General features: G+C 40.2%; 1 protein-coding gene across 1 annotated transcript; it reads left to right on the forward strand.

Annotated features, from left to right (window-relative positions):
* The first annotated feature begins 95 nt into the window (after positions 1-95).
* LOC310957567 (Y+L amino acid transporter 2) lies at positions 96-6,845 on the forward strand. The gene is made up of 10 exons (XM_083928186.1): positions 96-182; positions 510-1,030; positions 2,656-2,781; positions 2,856-3,000; positions 3,474-3,597; positions 3,712-3,815; positions 3,905-4,001; positions 4,454-4,603; positions 5,256-5,439; positions 5,654-6,845. Exons 2-10 carry the CDS (start codon positions 520-522, stop codon positions 5,746-5,748), a joined length of 1,536 nt encoding a protein of 511 aa, XP_083784312.1. The 5' UTR covers positions 96-182; positions 510-519; the 3' UTR covers positions 5,749-6,845.
* Positions 6,846-18,019: the final 11,174 nt, after the last annotated feature.

Here is an 18,019-nt window from a genome sequence, read left to right on the forward strand (position 1 = left end):
GAACACGAGAGTGCGGTTGGCCTGGTGCTGGAAAAACACCCGTCGTGGTCGTGCAGGGATTGCAACATCGACCGTCCTGTTCCTGCCTCTCAGATGTGTTCTCACCAATGTCTCGACTGCCAAGTTCAGAGGAGCAGCACTGACCTGAGGGAGACTGTTGATCTTCTATAAGTGAAAATAAAGTAAGTTCACTTTTTGTTCCTCTTACATATTTGCCTTTTATGTCATAAATGGAGACATCTTAAGTCGGATTTCCCCATGCCTGGATGCATAAAGAGTTGACTATGGGGAACATGTTTGTGTGATGGATCCTTACTGAGAGATTTGTCCACACACATGACCTTTTCTTGCACACTGGACATGTTCTGTTTTGTTTCAGGATTTAGATGTGTAGTTAGACCTGACATAAAAAGTATATTTAAGAAAGCCATGCCATTGTTTTACAGTATGTTTTGACTGTTAAATTGGAAATACCCCCTTTAATTCTGACTCTACCATCTCCACACCAGCACTGGACTAATGGAGGATCTGAGGCACAAGATGGCACAGACGTTATGCCCAAGTTCACGGGCGCCATCTGATGAGGACTTGAAGGCCCCGAATAATGGGAAAAAAGAGAAAATGCAGATGAAGAGAGAAATCTCCCTCATGAATGGAATCTGCCTCATTGTTGGGAACATGATTGGCTCTGGCATCTTTGTCTCACCGAAGGGTGTACTCCTGCACAGTTCCTCTTACGGGCTGTCGTTGGTGATTTGGGCCGTCGGGGGCATCTTCTCTGTGTTTGGGGCTTTGTGCTACGCAGAGCTCGGCACCACCATCACCAAGTCTGGAGCCAGCTACGCCTACATCCTGGAGTCGTTCGGAGGCTTCCTTGCTTTCATCCGTCTTTGGACATCCATCCTGCTTATCGAACCGGCCAGCCAGGCTGTGATTTCACTAACATTCGCCAACTACCTGGTGGAGGCTTTCTACCCCACCTGCCACCCGCCGTATGATGCTATCCGGCTTATTGCTGCAGCCTGCCTCTGTAAGAAACACTCTGTCAGCCAGAAAAGCAGATTTCAAGAATTAGACTAACAAATGTGTATTATCTACCATCACCAATATAAAAAGTATGCACTATTACAAGCCTTTGCAGAAAAATACAAACAGGAAAAATCTAATGTTACTGCCATCTAGTGTTTGAATTTTACACCTTGGTGCCCAGTTTGGCCTCGCCCCCGTTCCTGACGTCAGCTCAACCTCTGTCGATTACCCCAAGACGCACTTTTCACTATTGAAACTACAAAAATGAAACAAAACTCAGTTACAATCCTTAAGATAATAAATCAATCAAAATCAGTCTCTTTATGCTAATGGGGTTCTGCATTATGTCAACAATAGCCATTCAGTTTATTTACATTGAGTAATTAAAGCTCTATAGAGTAGTTTTCGTTGTAAGTCCAGCATTTCCAACAAATACAAGAGGGATTTACAGGAAACGATGCAGCGTGTAATCCAGCATTACTGTTTAAAATTGTATCTTATTGATATCTGCCTCACTCTCGTAACGCCATTAGAGCTAGCTATAGTTAGACTGTGATACCAGTGTGGTTTATAGTCTGGCTTTGTGCTGTGAAGAATGTAGTTAGCAGAAGTGGTATTTAGGTGAGAGAGCAGCAATGCCATGAGTCATGAGCCGCCCTACTTTCAATTCAATTCAATTAAATTTTATTTATAGTGCCAAATCATACCAAAAGTTATCTCAGGACACTTTACAGAGTAGGTAAAGACCACACTCTGACTAATTTATGATTTACATAGACCCAACAATTCCCCCGTAGAGTACGGTGGCAACAAAAACCTTCCCTATAACAGGCAGGAACGTCAGACAGACCCAGCTCTGTGGAGGACAGACATCTGTCTGCACCTGTTGGGGAGGAAGAAAAGGAGAGAGAAAGAGAGAAAAGACAGACAGATGGACAGAGAGAGACAAAGACAGACACAAAGACAGAGACAGACACACTTACAGTAACTATAATAATATCTATAGTAATGTGAATATGACTCATATGTTATGGGGGTTAATACAGCAGAATAGTAGAAACAAGCACAGCTAAGGTTATAGATCATAATAGTAGCAGGAAGCGTCATGCAGGACCACGGCAGCAGGCACCACCACGATCAGCAGAGACCTGAGAGACGACAAAGCACAAACAACTCCGGCGAAGAAGTTGAATTAGTAACATGCATTGATGAGACATGAATGATACAGACAGAGAGGAGAGAAGCTCAGAGTATCAGGAAAAGTATTATCCCCTGGCAGACTAGGCCTATAGCAGCATAATTAAGCAGAACAAAATCAGCTTAAAAATAACAACATTGCTAAGGGCTCGTAAGCCCTAGCTGTAAGCTTTATCAAAAAGGAAAGTTTTAAGTTTACTCTTACTTCTGTACCCACAAACAGATCGCGGCCCACCTGACATAGAGACGATAGTCAGCGATCTAGGGCATGGGGCTGAGAGATAGGATGCTATTAGCTATATAGCTAAAGAGAGCTAGCACAAGTTGTAACAGAAGCTGTGTTTGGCCTTGTTTTTATAAATCCTTTGCATGATCACGAATCATGCAAAGGAAGGTTCATTCATTGTCATAATCCTCTGTTTTGGCCAGGTATGCTCATCTTTGTTAACTGTGCCTGTGTGAAGTGGGGCACTCTGGTCCAGGACATTTTCACATACGCCAAACTCATGTCGCTCTGCCTCATCATTGTTGTAGGACTAATGAAAATATCTACTGGTAAGATTACAGAAAAGAATGAATACATCAGTGGAAGCAGGATGTGCTCTAAACTTTGACTTCTCCTTGTGTAGGAGAAACAAAGAGCTTCGAGAGTCCGTTTGAGGGCTCCTCCACAGAGCCTGGAGCCATTGCTTTGGCTCTCTACTCAGCTTTGTTCTCCTATTCCGGATGGGATACACTCAACTTTGTCACTGAGGAGATCAAGAATCCAGAGAGGTAACGCACACATTCACAGTCACACAAAGAGACACACTTACTCAGAGACATGGAAATGTACACTTGAGCTTAATATGTGGAAACACACACACACACACACACACACACACACACACACACACACACACACACACACACACACACACACACACACACACACACACACACACACACACACACACACACGTTAGACTTGATTGTACTTCCTGCTTCTGGCTTACTTGAGAGGAAGTTGCATTGCTAAGCAGGCTCTGACCAGGTAGAATAAGGTAATACAGGTGGTGAAAATGAGCCAGTGGGAATAATACAAAAACGTATATGACAAACAATCGTTTAAACAAAAATAGAGGAAAAGAAGGGCTTACCTTTGCTCACCAACTCTATGTTCTCCTTAAATTGATGTTGTCCTCACATGTAATTTGTTCACTATAGCTTTTCAGTGAGTCAGAAAATGTGTTGTGTTGTTACTGTAGGAATCTGCCCCTGGCCATTGCCATTTCTATGCCCATAGTGACCATCATCTACCTGTTGACCAACGTGGCATACTATGTGGTTCTGGACATACCGTCTCTGCTGGCCAGTGACGCCGTTGCTGTGGTAAGACACAAACAGTCACCTGAGAGAGATGACTAACTCTGCTGCTAAAAATAGTCCTGACATCTTGGACCCTGGATGTTTTTACTCTGATTTCAAAAACCTCTGTCCCCACAGACATTTGGAAATGCAGTCCTGGGGCCGTTTAAGTGGATCATCCCTGTTTCAGTAGCCATGTCCTGCTACGGAGGACTCAATGCCTCTATCATCGCTGCCTCACGGTAATCAGGGAGTGCTGGCTTCAATCAGGAAGCACTGACTCTAGGCTCATCACATGATGAGTAACTCTCCTTCTCTGTTGATCATGCAGGTTGTTTTTCGTTGGAGCCAGAGAGGGACACCTCCCTGACAGTCTGAGTCTGATTCACATGCAGCGTTACACACCCATACCTGCTCTGCTGTTCAACGTGAGGACCATTTCTCTTACTCTTCAATACAAATGGACACCAGGGCCCGTATTCCCTAAGCATTTTATCTTACCACTAGAAGGCCTCCTAAATAGCACTAAAACTTCCTAGCTAAGAGTGTCCTCTGCTCAGAAAAGTGCTGAGTCCAACTTTTACTAAGGAATTGGGAGAAGTCTCCGTTGCTATGGGAGATACCATGTTTCATGAAATTGTGATTGGCTGTTTTCCGTCTCTGTCAGCGAATTCTTGATAGAAATTCTGAATGAGGTATGTTGCCATACCCAAATATATATATATATATATATATATATATATATATATATATATATATTTATAATATTTATAAACACAGGGCCAGATTTCTCAGACCGCCGCATGCACGTACGTACCACTTCAACAAACAAAAACACATCACAACTGGGCCATTAATATATGAATTCATTGTTCTGCAGGGGTTAATGGGTCTGATCTTCCTGTGTGTGGAGGATGTGTTCCAGCTCATCAACTATTTCAGCTTCAGCTACTGGCTGTATGTGGGTCTGTCTGTGGCCGGCCTCATCTACCTGCGCGTCACTCAGCCAGACAGATACAGGCCTGTTAAGGTGCTGCTCTCTTCATTCACATCACACATGCATTTGGTGAACAGTGCAAATGTGCATGCATTCACAACACTAAAGTCCCTGTGAGTATTTTAGATATCATCACGGTTTGAAGTTTTATGTTATGATTTCACTATTTATCCCTTGCAGGTACATTTAGATTCAAGATTAAAAGGTTTTATTTGTTACATCCTTATGCAATGAAATGCGGGGTGTTGTCCTCTTAACACTGATCATAAATAATAAATAATAATATTTAGAATAAGAGTTAAATTAAGATTTAAAAAAAGAATAGAAATGTATGTAGTGTAGGTAAGACATTTAAGTGTACAGTATGTTGGCCCAGAGTGTGTGTTGTATGTTGGCCCAGAGTGTGTGTTGTGAGCCAAATTATACAAAAAAAACGTTATATGCACTTGAGTGCAAACATGCAAATGTGCAGGGCAGTTCATGATGTGCAACACAAAGCCGATATACAGAGATCAGAGGAGAGAGTACAGCGAGCTGATGGCCTGAGAGGAAGAAGCAGTGATAACAAGCAGTGATAATGCAGTTTCCATAGTTTCCATATTGACTTAAATCATTACTCCGCATGTAGACGCACAAGATAATCGCTTTACAAACTAACCAGATTTGTGTCTTTTTCTCTCTGCAGTTGACGTTGTTCTTCCCCTTCATCTACTGTCTGTGTAGCCTGTTCTTAGTCATCGTCCCTCTGTACGGAGACACCATCAATTCTCTCATAGGAATTGGCATTGCGTTATCTGGGGTGCCCGTTTATTATGTGGCCATTTACCTGCCTGTAGAGAGGAGGCCCAAATTCCTATGCAAGTTAAACGGTAAGTTTTAGGCTCAAATGTTCATGTGCAAACAACATGTGATGTGACAAAAAGGAAGATATTTCCTTTTTGAGAGGCGTGAGATTATTATGTTCATCATTACACAATCATTCACCCTTCACCCAGTTTGCCAAATATCTTTACACTTGTAGCATTAATCGTCTTGGATTACAAGTCAGCTGTAACTGACCTCTCCACCTTTTTCCTCCTCCAGCCTTTGCCACCAGATACACCCAGATGCTGCTCTACTGCTGTCTGACTGAATTTGACACTGAGACAGAAGCACAAGCAGGCGGTAAAGCGCAGTGAGCTGCGGACAATCCATCGCCCGTTAGCCAGCTTTCTCCCAGAGGCCTCAGTCTTGTCCATGCGTTGATGTTCGCTGCAACATTTGTGAGGATTACTTCTACCATGTCGAGATAAAAAAAAGGCCTGACATCCCAAATGACTCACCATGGAGGAGCAGGCACCTGAGAAACTGCAAACTGTTGCCTTTTTCTCCAAATGCAATTTTTCTACAGATATCAAGGAATATCTTCTATGAGGATTTCTTTCAACCAGGGAAGAAATATGGAGCTCACATGTTATCTTTTAGACCTGTGTGAAGATGTAAGTTACTTTCTGACTGACGTTGTTTAAAAAGAAACGAGAAAAAGAATTCCCCAAATAATGATTATGTGTTTTGAATTCAGTCAGTCTCTTCAGGGATATTTTTAGATTTTGATCACATATTTATATGTGAATAACAAATGAAAACACCATAAACATGTCAATTTTGGGATTGGTTCCTGAGCAGCTTCACTGTTAAGCAGTTTAAATTAAATGCTGTGAGTAAGGGTTATTATTATTATTCTACTTTTTTTCAGAAGTAAAACTTCATAATCAGTGTATTTCTGTGTTTAGGGAGTATTTATTTTGACCATTTAAAATAGGCAACAACTCTGGTGCGTGCTACTTCGCACTGAGTCGTTATTTAAGAGAAAGTTTTGCAACTGGGTTGCAGCTCCCTCACAGACTCACTTGTTTGCCTTTAGCAGGCTGCAGCTTCTCCACAGGACAGATCTGTTTCATCCTCGTTAACCAACCTGAGCCATCTACAGGAGAGGGGAGGAGGCGATGCTGCGGACGCTTTTCTTGCCTCTAGGTGGCGCAGGTTGGACCGGAACTGCAGGTGCAGTTATCAAGCAATAATGGACCATTATGTACGTGTGGTACCATTTATAAGATGTAGCAGACAGACAGGTGATGTTTAAGTAAAAGGTCAAACTTTCCCCTTAACTTTTCCAGTTCAGTTGAATCTGTTCTTCATAGAGCAGTGTTTAGAATTAAGTGGCATCTATCTCGATGACTTTTTCATGTTTATCTGACCAAATTCAGTAATAAATACACTTTAAACTTGAAGCACTTTCACAATCATGGAGTCTGTTTTTCTATCTCTCCTCTTCTCTCAAAAGCCTCCCTTTTCTTATTCAAACACTTCCACATCACATTAAAAGTGCATAATGTACAGTATGAACAGCCTCCTGCGCTGTGTTCTCCAATGTTTTCTCTTATAAAGTGTAACTCATGTCGTTTTACACCTTTAGTTTGTTTGTAAATACACTATTTCTTCATCATTTTGTGTTGTAATTAAACTGTTTTGTTATATAATGCTTTTTAATGCATCCTATTATTTAACTATACAAAGGGGCAGTTCACTACAAACTCAGATGTCTGTCTTCTCTGTCTACATGACACTTGGCTTTTGTTGAGCTCATGAAAAAAACATTTTAAAAACTCAACAGCAATGTCTCTTTCCAGGAATCATGCCCCGCTTACTCAAGATAATCCCCAGACCTGGTTGTGAATAGTTTTATATGGGAACTATTGTCTTGCCTGCCAAACGACACATGCCAACCGTATCACCCAGCAGAAGGAAGCGTAAAAAGTGTTTATTTATTTAAAGTCCAGTCATTTTATGAAAAATGCTGTACAAATTGCTAGAAACTGATTTTGTATCCTCAATATGTCCTGAGTTAGGGGGGGAAATCCCAGAAGAATCCCAATGAGGGGAACGTGTTGAAAAAGAGCAGAATATACCCTATGCACTCACCTATTCATTATAGACATATTGAGGATTCAAAATCAGTTGAGTTTGCTTCTGCTGCAATTTGTTCAACGTTGACGCCTATTTTGGCTTAAATCGACTGGACTATTACAGCTTTGCAGTACAAATTAAAGACATTGTTATGATGAAACCACACATTTGCGAGCCATTTCTAACCATTCTTCTCTGTTCATGATTAGAAATAACTCAAAAAGTATTATAGCCGCATTTTTATTTTTATCAAAATGATTTATTGTAGAAAACAAATGCCATTCCTACAATATTTAAGAAAATGTTAAGAGGCCTCAGCTGTTTAAACATCCTGCAGTATCACATTATTGCATTCATAGGAAAACTATGTTGTATTAAAACATTTTAACCTGCAATTGTTTTAACACAGATTTTAATGATGCACACAGGGAAACAACAGAAATGTAAAACCAGAGTTCACAACCAGTTTTCTCTGAAGGCTCAAAATCACATGAAGGGACATTTTGAGCGGTGGAGGGAGACGTCCAGTTCATGATAAGCTGCAGTTGGCCACTTCAAACTCAGGACAGATCCACTTGTTGCTGAACTGTTTGTATCCCTCAGCGCTGATCAGGTCACTTCCTGAACAGAGGAAAGCACACAGCCAGTCATTATGATGGTTCCTTATGGATAAAAACGCTGAATATAGTGAACACAAGAAGATACAATCAAGTTCACTCAAGAAATATTCACCGTCCATCAGGTTCTGCAGGCTGCAGTAGTTTGTGCTGTTATCAGCGGGATCTTTGGAGGAGTCACAGACGGCCTCTCCCTGCACAGCACAGTATTATTCTCTTTTGACTCACTTTGAAGTCAGAAGAATTAGTGTCACAACATTACACGCATATTTTATATCTGACTCTAACATCTTCTTGTGTGCACCACTCAATCAAATAGAATTATCATGATGAGGTCCAGGAGAGTTGAAGAGGAGGACGTAGCTTTCAACCAAGACACAGTTTAAGAAGAAGAAGAAGAATTCCTTTATTTGTCTCGCAATGGGGAAATTCAATTTTCACTCTATTTTTTCATTTTTTTCACACACATAGGCCCGAAATACACACACATGCACAGACAGGACCTATATACATGCAACTAATGGAGAGATGTTAGAGCGAGGGGGCTGCCAGTGACAGGCGCCCCAAGCAGTTGGGGGTTCCGTGCCTTGCTCAACAGCACCTCGGCAGTGCCCAGGAGATGAACTGGCACCTCTCCAGCCACCAGTCCACGATCCATTCATGGTCCACACAGGGACTCGAACCAGCAACCCTCCAGTTCCCAGCCAAATCACCTATGCACTGAGCTACTGCCATAGGTTTTGTAAGAGCTGGATCAGCTTCTTTACTGATTGGGAAAAGAAAAACACACTTACAGTCACTTTGCAAATGATGGACTGCTCCAGAAGAAACTGGAGGTCGCTGACTCTCCTGGTATTTGGAGACGTGTGCGTGGCTTTGATCAGGTAAGGAGCTGTAGACACAAGCTGCAGAGCGTTTCAAGTTCAGACAAGTCAAGGATATATTTTATTGATAGAAATCCCTGAATTCTACCACTGATTAACCCTTATGGAAACATTTAATAAATGGTGTATAACAGGGTTTCTACAACTTCTCCAAAGCCAAAATTAAGCACTTTTCGAACTTTTCAATGTGAATTTTCCAGCACTTTACAGCTGTGGTAAACTTTATTTATATGCAGTATATAGAATACTTATTGCTGTACGTCTTCACCACATTAAATCAGATGTTATTGTGTTATAAATAACAAAAGTAATGAGAAGGAACCAATTAAAACACATCAAAGAGTTACCTGTCATGTGTTTGTATCCTATATAACTTCAATTTCAAACAGTTTCTAGCATTTTTCAAAGTTTGAAAACACAATATTAACATTCAGGTGTTTTCAAGGACCCGTAAGAACCCTGTAAACACAATATAACGTCCGAGACATACGCAGATGTGTTTGTTAATGTTGGTCAGCAATTAGAACATCTCCAATGAAGACATAATTTATTTTATTACATCTGTTTTTATGTCATCCATTTTGTGTTTATAAACAAATACATTAAAAACACTTACAGCTACATTATCAATCATTAATTTAATACTGATACACCACTCATAAATGCTTAACAAGGGGGTTAATGAGAGGATAAATGTATATTTGATTACATTTTAGTGAGTCAGTTAGTTAGTTTCTTTATTTACACATAAATAAGATACAACAAATAATTTGAAAGTGAATATGAGGGAAAATTTCCAATCGAGTGTCATTCTCCTGGCAGCAAATAGTTGAATTTTCTATGGACGCTACTGCAGGAGAAGGCCTTACGGTCTGTATAAAACCTTTGAATTAGGAATATTGTTCATTTTTTCCACGTTTATTTAAGGAAATGTCCAATGTTTATGGGCTTCCTGCATTCTGACTCTCATTTAAATTGATGCTGTAAATGTGGATTTAATCATTTGTCATCCTTCAATAATATACAAGTTGACTGTGATGTTTCTGACCTCGTACGAGCACCTCTCTCCCGCATAGAGACAGCTCTCCCCGATCTGCCAGGCTTTGATCTGGCTCACCAGCTTTACAGTGACATCTTCGCAGGAGATGCCAAACAACCTGCAGAGCAGAAATCTTGATTTGTGCCAGGGATATTCAGTTGAAGGCTCATGTAGCCAAGTGCTCAAAAAAACATCAGAAAAATCCATAAAACTTTACTTAATATTCATCAAAACTTTCTATTTCTCTCCACAAACATGACTAATGAGAGTCTTGTGAATCCTGAAGTCTCCCCATATCCAGGATAATACGTGTGAGAAATCCGTCTGCAAAGACCTTTGAATTCCTAACGGTGGATTTCATGCAACCCAAACACCATCATAAAGCGTTATCTGTGTCCAGATGGTCACAGGATGCAGCATCTGCTCTGTGAACACTAACAGCTGCAGCATGGACATCGATAATCAAACAATCAATTAAAAAAACACAGAAAATTGACTAAAAGGTTCTTTAAAGGCACCCACAGCACACTGATAAACAGTTTGATTCAACGCCAGTTAAAGTGTCATTCTGGTGAACAATCATCCCAGGGTCTTTTTTTGGCATTTACATACATCAAATAAGCCATGGAGACATTTTTTTTTGTGTAACAATTAAAATAGAAATCCGGGAGAGTCATTAAATCAGCTTTTTTAACCACTAATGCTGCTCAAAATAACACCAAACTTCTGCAGTAGCATGATAAGAGTCCCTACAAATAAAACAAGGCACCAACAACATAGTTAGTGAACCCAGAGTTTATTAAAGAGTGTTTTAAAGACTTCCCTACTGGCCCCGGTAGCAGCTTCAGTAAAGTCAATTCAAGTCGATTACCAATTGCAATCCAAAAGGAAGGAGCCCATTTGTGATTTATCCCAGAAAAAACATGTAAACTTTGTGGTTGGTGGCAGTTTAGAGAAATATAAGTAAATAATAGATGTAAAAGGTTTGGAAAAGATCCAAAAAGCAAATCAGTGTCCGGCTCTTAGTGACTCTCTGGGATTTCTCCGTTAATAGTTTATACATGAAAAATCTGTCTCCCAGGCTTACTTGATGTATGTAAGTGCTGAGAAAGAGCATGGAATTACACTACACAAAAAAATAAAAATAAACATTACCATTTGACTTTGCACTGTGAGGTGCTGTCTGCCAGTGAGATGGTGAGAATGGCCCCCAGGAGGAGAGCTGAAGCTACAGACAGGAATCTCAGGTCCATAGTGAAGGCAGGTGGATCAGACCTGAGTCGAGTGTGTGGTCGAGTGTGTGGTCGTCTTCTGGGTGTCGCCTCAGTCTGCCCAGAAGGCTTTTAAAAGAGCAGCATAAGAGTCATGTGGAAAAATTGGAAAAGAGGAAAGCACAGCATCGATTAGCACGGAGTGAAGCATGAGCATGGGAGAGAAAGAGAGTCGAGTACACTAAAGACATCAGTACATCAACAGACATTTACAACTGAATACAAAGTTTTTAGATCGATTTCACACCTTCTGTCCACTGAAGACGGTTTGAATGTAAAGAGAAGTGGAACACAGGATCATCACAATGACTTAATTCCATTTCTCATGTACCTGGTGTTTACATCCAGATAGTTTCAGTATTAATTGCACAGTTTTTGAGATATTTATCTCTGAGGTTGCTGCTACCACCTCAGTAAAATGAATGAGAAGTAAATCCCGTTTTGCTACCACAGGTCTGTTTTTCGGCCCTTCTGTTTTTCAGACTAAAACGGGCTCAAATGACTTGGAAACTCCAGAACAGCGTGGCCAGGGCGTAAATGTAGCAAAACATATGCATTTTTAAAGGATTAAGCAGTGGTGTGGATGTGACCTCACGGGCTCCTGAGGTTTTGGTCTTGAAGGAACGCAGCCTGCTGACAGAGGGAGCGTTTCAAAGAGCCTCCTCAGACAAAACAACGTGCACCAACACACCGAGGCAGCCATCCGTGACGCCAGCATCAAGATGTCTGAAAATCCTGACATAAAATAAGTGCTTTGTGCAGGTGCCGCCTCCCTAACTGTTACATTCAATCGATTACAAATGTTAATGATGCATTCCTGAAACGTTCGGATTTACAGGTTGGTGATTGTTCAAAATAATTCAATCAGGGACCAGAGAAGTAGAACCAGAAATAGAAAGAGTCTTCAGCGGGGGCAGAAGACATGGCAGCTCCAATTCCATTTGCATGCTTTCTGCTATAAAGATGCTCATTGAACTCAACGTCTACACTTTGCATGTGCATGATAATGGACTTCAGATGTCTGGAGGAGGGACTGAAGAGCTGCAGTGTTATAAATCCTGAGGCCTCTGTCACGCTTTGTCAAGTCTGATAAAATAATCTCGGAGACCACTTTTAGGAGAAGAGAACCTCAGTTACAGAGGATCCAGTTGTTTTTTTTAACCTGAGCGAGGAACTGTCTCTGCTGCTGCCTTTAATGTAAGGAACTACAGGTGGATGACTTTATAACCACTGCAAGCACCATGAAACCTCCCCAGTTGATTACTTACATTGAGACAAATATGTTTCTGCATTACAAGTTTTAGGAAATGTGTTGTTACAATATGCAAATGAGGCATTATCTTATGAAACATGTGCTCATTTGCAAACGTTTCCAGAACAGAAATGTGAATATTGGATAAAGCCAGGGTCAAAATCCTTGTTTCATTTTGTTGAAATATTAGAGTCAAATGTTTTTACAGAGAGGATTTTGGATATGTCTTTTTTATCAGAAAATACTGGCAACAGACATGTTTTCAGGAATGAAACTGTAAAGTGCTACTGAAGCAGAGATTTCTGGCACTTTTTTTTTAAAGAACTACTTTCAAGATACATATCATAAAGTTCCCTACATTTTGATACTCTAGATGTGAATAGGGTAAACATTTTTATCTTTATCACCATGAAACTTCTCCAGTTGATTATTTACATTAAGACATTTTTTTCTTGTGTCACATGTTTTCTGAATGTTGTTCAAATGTGCAAATGAGGCATTATCTACCGCTAACTTTTGTAAACTTAAGAGAAGTCTAAAAGAACAAAAAGACAAAATGTTTAATGTAAGTGCTGGTCCTCTTGGTGACAGCAGCCCTGACACCACGCTGGAGATGATTTGTTCTCACGCTGAATACACACAGTTTGTGTTGTTGTTTACCACCGTGACACAGATTCAGCTCCACACTACAACGTTGGTCACAGAGCATGGCACACCACTGACCACACAAGAGATTCCTTATATCCTCCTGAAGTGAACAGAAGAGGCGTATGGTGTTAAAAACGAAAGAAAATGGTGCAAACTAATACTTTGTTTTAGGTCCTGGGTCAGGGGTGGGCCATTCCAGTCCTGGAGAGCCACTGTCCTGCATGTTTTAGGTTTCTCCCTACCCTAACACACCTGAGTCTAACAATGATCAAACTGTGACAAGCATCAGCTGCTTGATAACGAGCAGAGCATCAGAATCAGGTGTTAGAGCAGAGAGAAACCTAAAACATGCAGGACAGTGGCTCTCAGGAATTGCCCACCCCTGTCCTAGGTGGTAAGCTGTGGTAAGCTTCAGCCTGTGTTGCCCTCTGATGGCTGAAACTGGAACTGACTTCCATGTTGATAAGTACACTCATGTCTCCACCAGTCATTGTATTTCATAATATTTTTTGTAATATAATATATATTTTAGACAACACACAAACACGCAGTCTGTTTCTTTTCTTATCACACAGATATCTGCTGAGGTATTTGACGGTTGTTATCAGCCAGTTTTCCTCTTTGTCCAACTTTTCTTTATCTTCCTTTGAAGCTCTTCACTGGTGTCTTTTGCAGCGGGGGAGTCGAGGCTGTTGCACTTGAGTCCGATCTTGTGACCTTTCTTGAAGTCTTGCACTTGTCTCGTGTCTTTTTGGACTCAAACTGTCTCTGCACTGATTAGTTTGATGTTAGAAAATAAACCATTCTTGTTCTTAGATCCATCCTAACTCCTTAATAACAATATAAGCATTGGAAAGACACTTTTGCCTTGAACAGGACTTAATTTGCTTTGGACTTGGTCTTGACTTTGACTCGATTGAGTTGGTCTTGACTACAGCTCTGGTAGACAGTAACGTAGATTTACTCAAGTACAATTTTCAGGTATTTGTATTTTAAATTCTGAACTGCATTTTGGAGGCAAATATTGTGTTTTTCATTCCACTACATTTCTTTGACAGCTATAACTTTGTAGATTCAGGTTATTAATAAAAAATCCCAAACCGGCAAATATAAATATGGTTACCTAGCAGCATGTAAAGCAGTCAAAATCAGCACACCTTCACCAGCTGCAACATTATACACATTTAGTTATAATCCAGTAATATACCATCTTATATGTGATTCTAAAATGGGCCATTCTGTATTATACATTTGGTGCTTTAAGTATATTTTGATGCCAATATATTGTAATTAAAAAGTGAATGCAGGACTATTACCTGTAACAGAAGCCACTTTCACACAGCCTCGTCGTTGCGAGGCTGTTGCGCCTTTTTTTACGCCCCGCAGTCAGTGTAAAAGGCGTGATCCGGCATTCCTTTATTGCAGCGCTGTTGCAGAATCTCTGTGCAAAAAGCCCCGGAGTATTTCTGTACTTCTACTGAAGTAAAAAAAAACGTAGTACTTCTTTCAGGTCTTTGTCCAACTTGTCATCCGTAACCTTATCTTCCGTTGAACCCCTGTGGGCCATGTCTTTTGTTAGCAGGCTGTGACCTGAGTATCTGTAGGACGACTGTGATCCAAGCTGCTAAACAACTGTGGTGTCTCTGTTGAACTCTACCTCCTCTAACTATTTGGATTTTACTGAGCGAAAGCAGCTTTACGATGCAATGCCACTTTCATTTATTTGCTTTGATGTGTGATTGTTTAGGCCAGGGGTGGGCAATTCCGGTCCTGGAGAGCCACTCTCCTGCATGTTTTAGGTTTCTCCCTACCCTAACACACCTGAATCTAACAATAATCAAACTGTGACAAGCATCAGCTGCTTGATAATGAGCAGAGCATTAGACTCAGGTGTGTTAGAGCAGAGAAAAACCTAACACATGCAGGACAGTGGCTCTCCAGGACAGGAATTGCCCACCCCTGGTTTAGGCAAACTGTAAGTAATTATGTTCTGCAAATTGAAACTGCCACTGAAATAGCTTTAATTGTCACTGTCGACAGTTATGCAGGGTTGTCACAGACTGATTTTGCATGATGACAATGTTTGTGTGAGTGTGTGAGCAATGGAATGATTTGAAATGATGTCTGTCGTAAATGAGACACATCAGTTCATCTTTTTAAAAACGTTTGTAACTAAACATGGACACTGTTGTTCTCTTCCTGCCACATGAGTGACACTGAATGTGAGCAGAAGCAGATCCAGAGTGTCTGACACTCAATAAATGAAAAGAAAGACAAATTTCACTTCATACATTCTTTTATTAGCCTGGTTAAACACCTCTGAACCACTGCACACATCTCCAAACGGTTCGAGTAGATTTAAGCAGTATTATTAAGTAACATTTATTTCTTCAATCCACTTTTATTTAATTTGATGGTGATTTAATGTCATTACTGAAAATAAAATATACATCACTATGTTTTTCTTGTTGACTGCAAAGCGTTACGTTTACATTTGCAATTTATTTTTCTCTAAGATGGACACAAGACAAGTTCATTGTGTGAAATTCAAAAGTGAGCTGGTAAACGAGTATTAAGCATTTTTAAATAGAAAAAACATTGCATGGAAATCATTTTTATTATTTTGCACAACTAAATCTCCCATTTCACAGCCCTCACTACGGTGTCACTCAGCTTTCAGACACATCACAGTCGGGTTAAAGGTTCACGTCAGAAATCCATTTTCACATTCCTCCCTTGGATGAACCGAAGCAAATGAGAAACTGCACTTTACTCATTTAGACCTAATCAGGCCTTTTGCTCGTTTTGGTCAATTATATGTCAAGAGTGAAATTAGAAACCCCACTGAGATTTGGTAAATTGTACTTATATAGCGCCTTTCTAGTCTTCTGACTACTTCTGACACACTACTTGTCACATTCACCCATTCATTCACACAGATGGCGGTGGACATCTACATACCATCTAATCTAACCATCCACACCCCATTTACACACCCATGCGCAGCACAGGAAGCAATTTGGGGTTCAGTGTCTTGCCCAAGGTCACTTCGACATGTGAACCAGGGGAGGTGGGGATCAAACCACCAATCTCTTAAATGGCGGACGACCCACTCTTTCACAGAGCCACGGCAAGTGAGTGAGAGCTGAGGTTTCAGACTCTGGTGAAGTTCTTTACTGTCAGACTGAAGAGCGCATCAGGCTGGAGCTGCTGGATAATGGCAGAGAGCTAAAAAGACACAAATCATGTTTAACTATCCATGTCCAGCGTGCATTCAAAAACTCTGTTATCACATTATCACAATCAGTATTAAATGATTTTTTTAGGAATGTTTAATCATAGAAATGAATGACAGAATAAGATATTTGTGTGAGTTACCTGAATCAGGACTGGAGCTATTGTTGTTTCATTTAGCTCCTGACTGGACTGAACAGCTGTCTGGAGGATCGCCACAACTGAGGGACATATACAGTTCATTTAATCATGTTAGAGGTTGAACTTTATTGTGCAAGGTTCAAATGCACTTACTATTGTCTATTGGCTCAGATTCAGGCACCACTGATGTTGGCTGGATTGACTGTGTGAAGAGATACGCTGCCACTGGGGAAACATTACAAGAAATTAGACCATCTTTTCAATTTAGACCCTTATCTTCTCACTACAGCCTTCAGCTTAATAAACATACTCACAATACATTACAAAAATGATCTCCTTTACAATTCCCAATGATTTCAGCCGGTGTACTCACTCGTCTGTGCAGCACAAGAGGCCAAACATCCAGCAAACAGGATCAGCAGCAGCAGCATGTTGAAGCTTTATTCCAAAACAAAGAGGAGTGAAATCTGGAGTGGGAAAGTGTTCCTGCTAAAACAGAGTCTCTGGCTACTTTTGTTCTGTACCAGGAAGCGATACCTTTATTTTAAGCCTTATTCAGAGGGTGTGTCAATACAAAACTAGTCTGGGAAACCAGAAAATCTGTTGTCGGAAAGACAATACTGGGCTGGAGCGACTCAGGCACGAAACAAAACCCGCCCTGTTTAATGACGTGAGGCAGACGTTGACCTGTCTGCATAGGATTTCTAAGGTTTTGATTTGTGTTTTGCTTCAAAGGTTGAATATCTAGAATCTTTATTAAAAGCTATATTAAAAAAAAAATACGCCCACAGGTTTTTTTTGAGGGGACGGGTTCAAATAGCCTCTGGTCTCCTTTCTCCTTGCTTAACACACTCGGCAATGAACCTGGCAACCCGAGTCCTGGAATTATTTTTTGTTGTTGGGACTACGATCTTGAGACACTAGATGGCGGTGTTCATTCTCCATTATTCAACCTTTAAAAATCTATTTAATATCATTAATGAAATAAAAAATTAATATTAATTATAACAAAATACAAATATCGTAATAATACATTTTGTTGGATGAAAAACACGCACAGTTTTCTTAATATAGAATAAAATAGAATAAAATATATGAATAAATGTCTTAATAAGAATAATAGTGTTTGGACAAGCAGAGAATTAAAAAAAGGTTGAACTTTCATCAAAAGAAAAAAATCTCCACGCCTGTAAATTATCCAAAGAAAAGGATAAGGGTAAGATTTTTGCAATTAAATAAAGTTTGTGCTCAAAGTAAAAATGCCTTGACTATTTTTCTCACTTTTTAAAGAGATGACCTTGAGTCAAAGATGAACTTTCTTTTTTATTTTCAAATTAAAAAGAAAAATTTTGTTTTGATTTTTGTCAAACTAAAACCTGTCCAGACATAAAGTCTTCCTTTAGGCTACTTTAAATGT

Source organism: Echiichthys vipera, assembly GCF_963691815.1.
Source record: "Echiichthys vipera genome assembly, chromosome: 15".
Taxonomy (NCBI): Eukaryota; Metazoa; Chordata; class Actinopteri; order Perciformes; family Trachinidae; genus Echiichthys; species Echiichthys vipera.

Excerpts from the sequence above, each read along its gene's own strand:
- LOC310957567 (XM_083928186.1), top strand. The coding sequence starts at position 520 with ATGGAGGATCTGAGGCACAAGATGGCACAGACGTTATGCCCAAGTTCA. Across the intron at positions 1,031-2,655 it reads TATTGCTGCAGCCTGCCTCT|GTATGCTCATCTTTGTTAAC; the intron begins GTAAGAAACACT and ends TGTTTTGGCCAG. Across the intron at positions 3,598-3,711 it reads CCAGTGACGCCGTTGCTGTG|ACATTTGGAAATGCAGTCCT; the intron begins GTAAGACACAAA and ends CTGTCCCCACAG.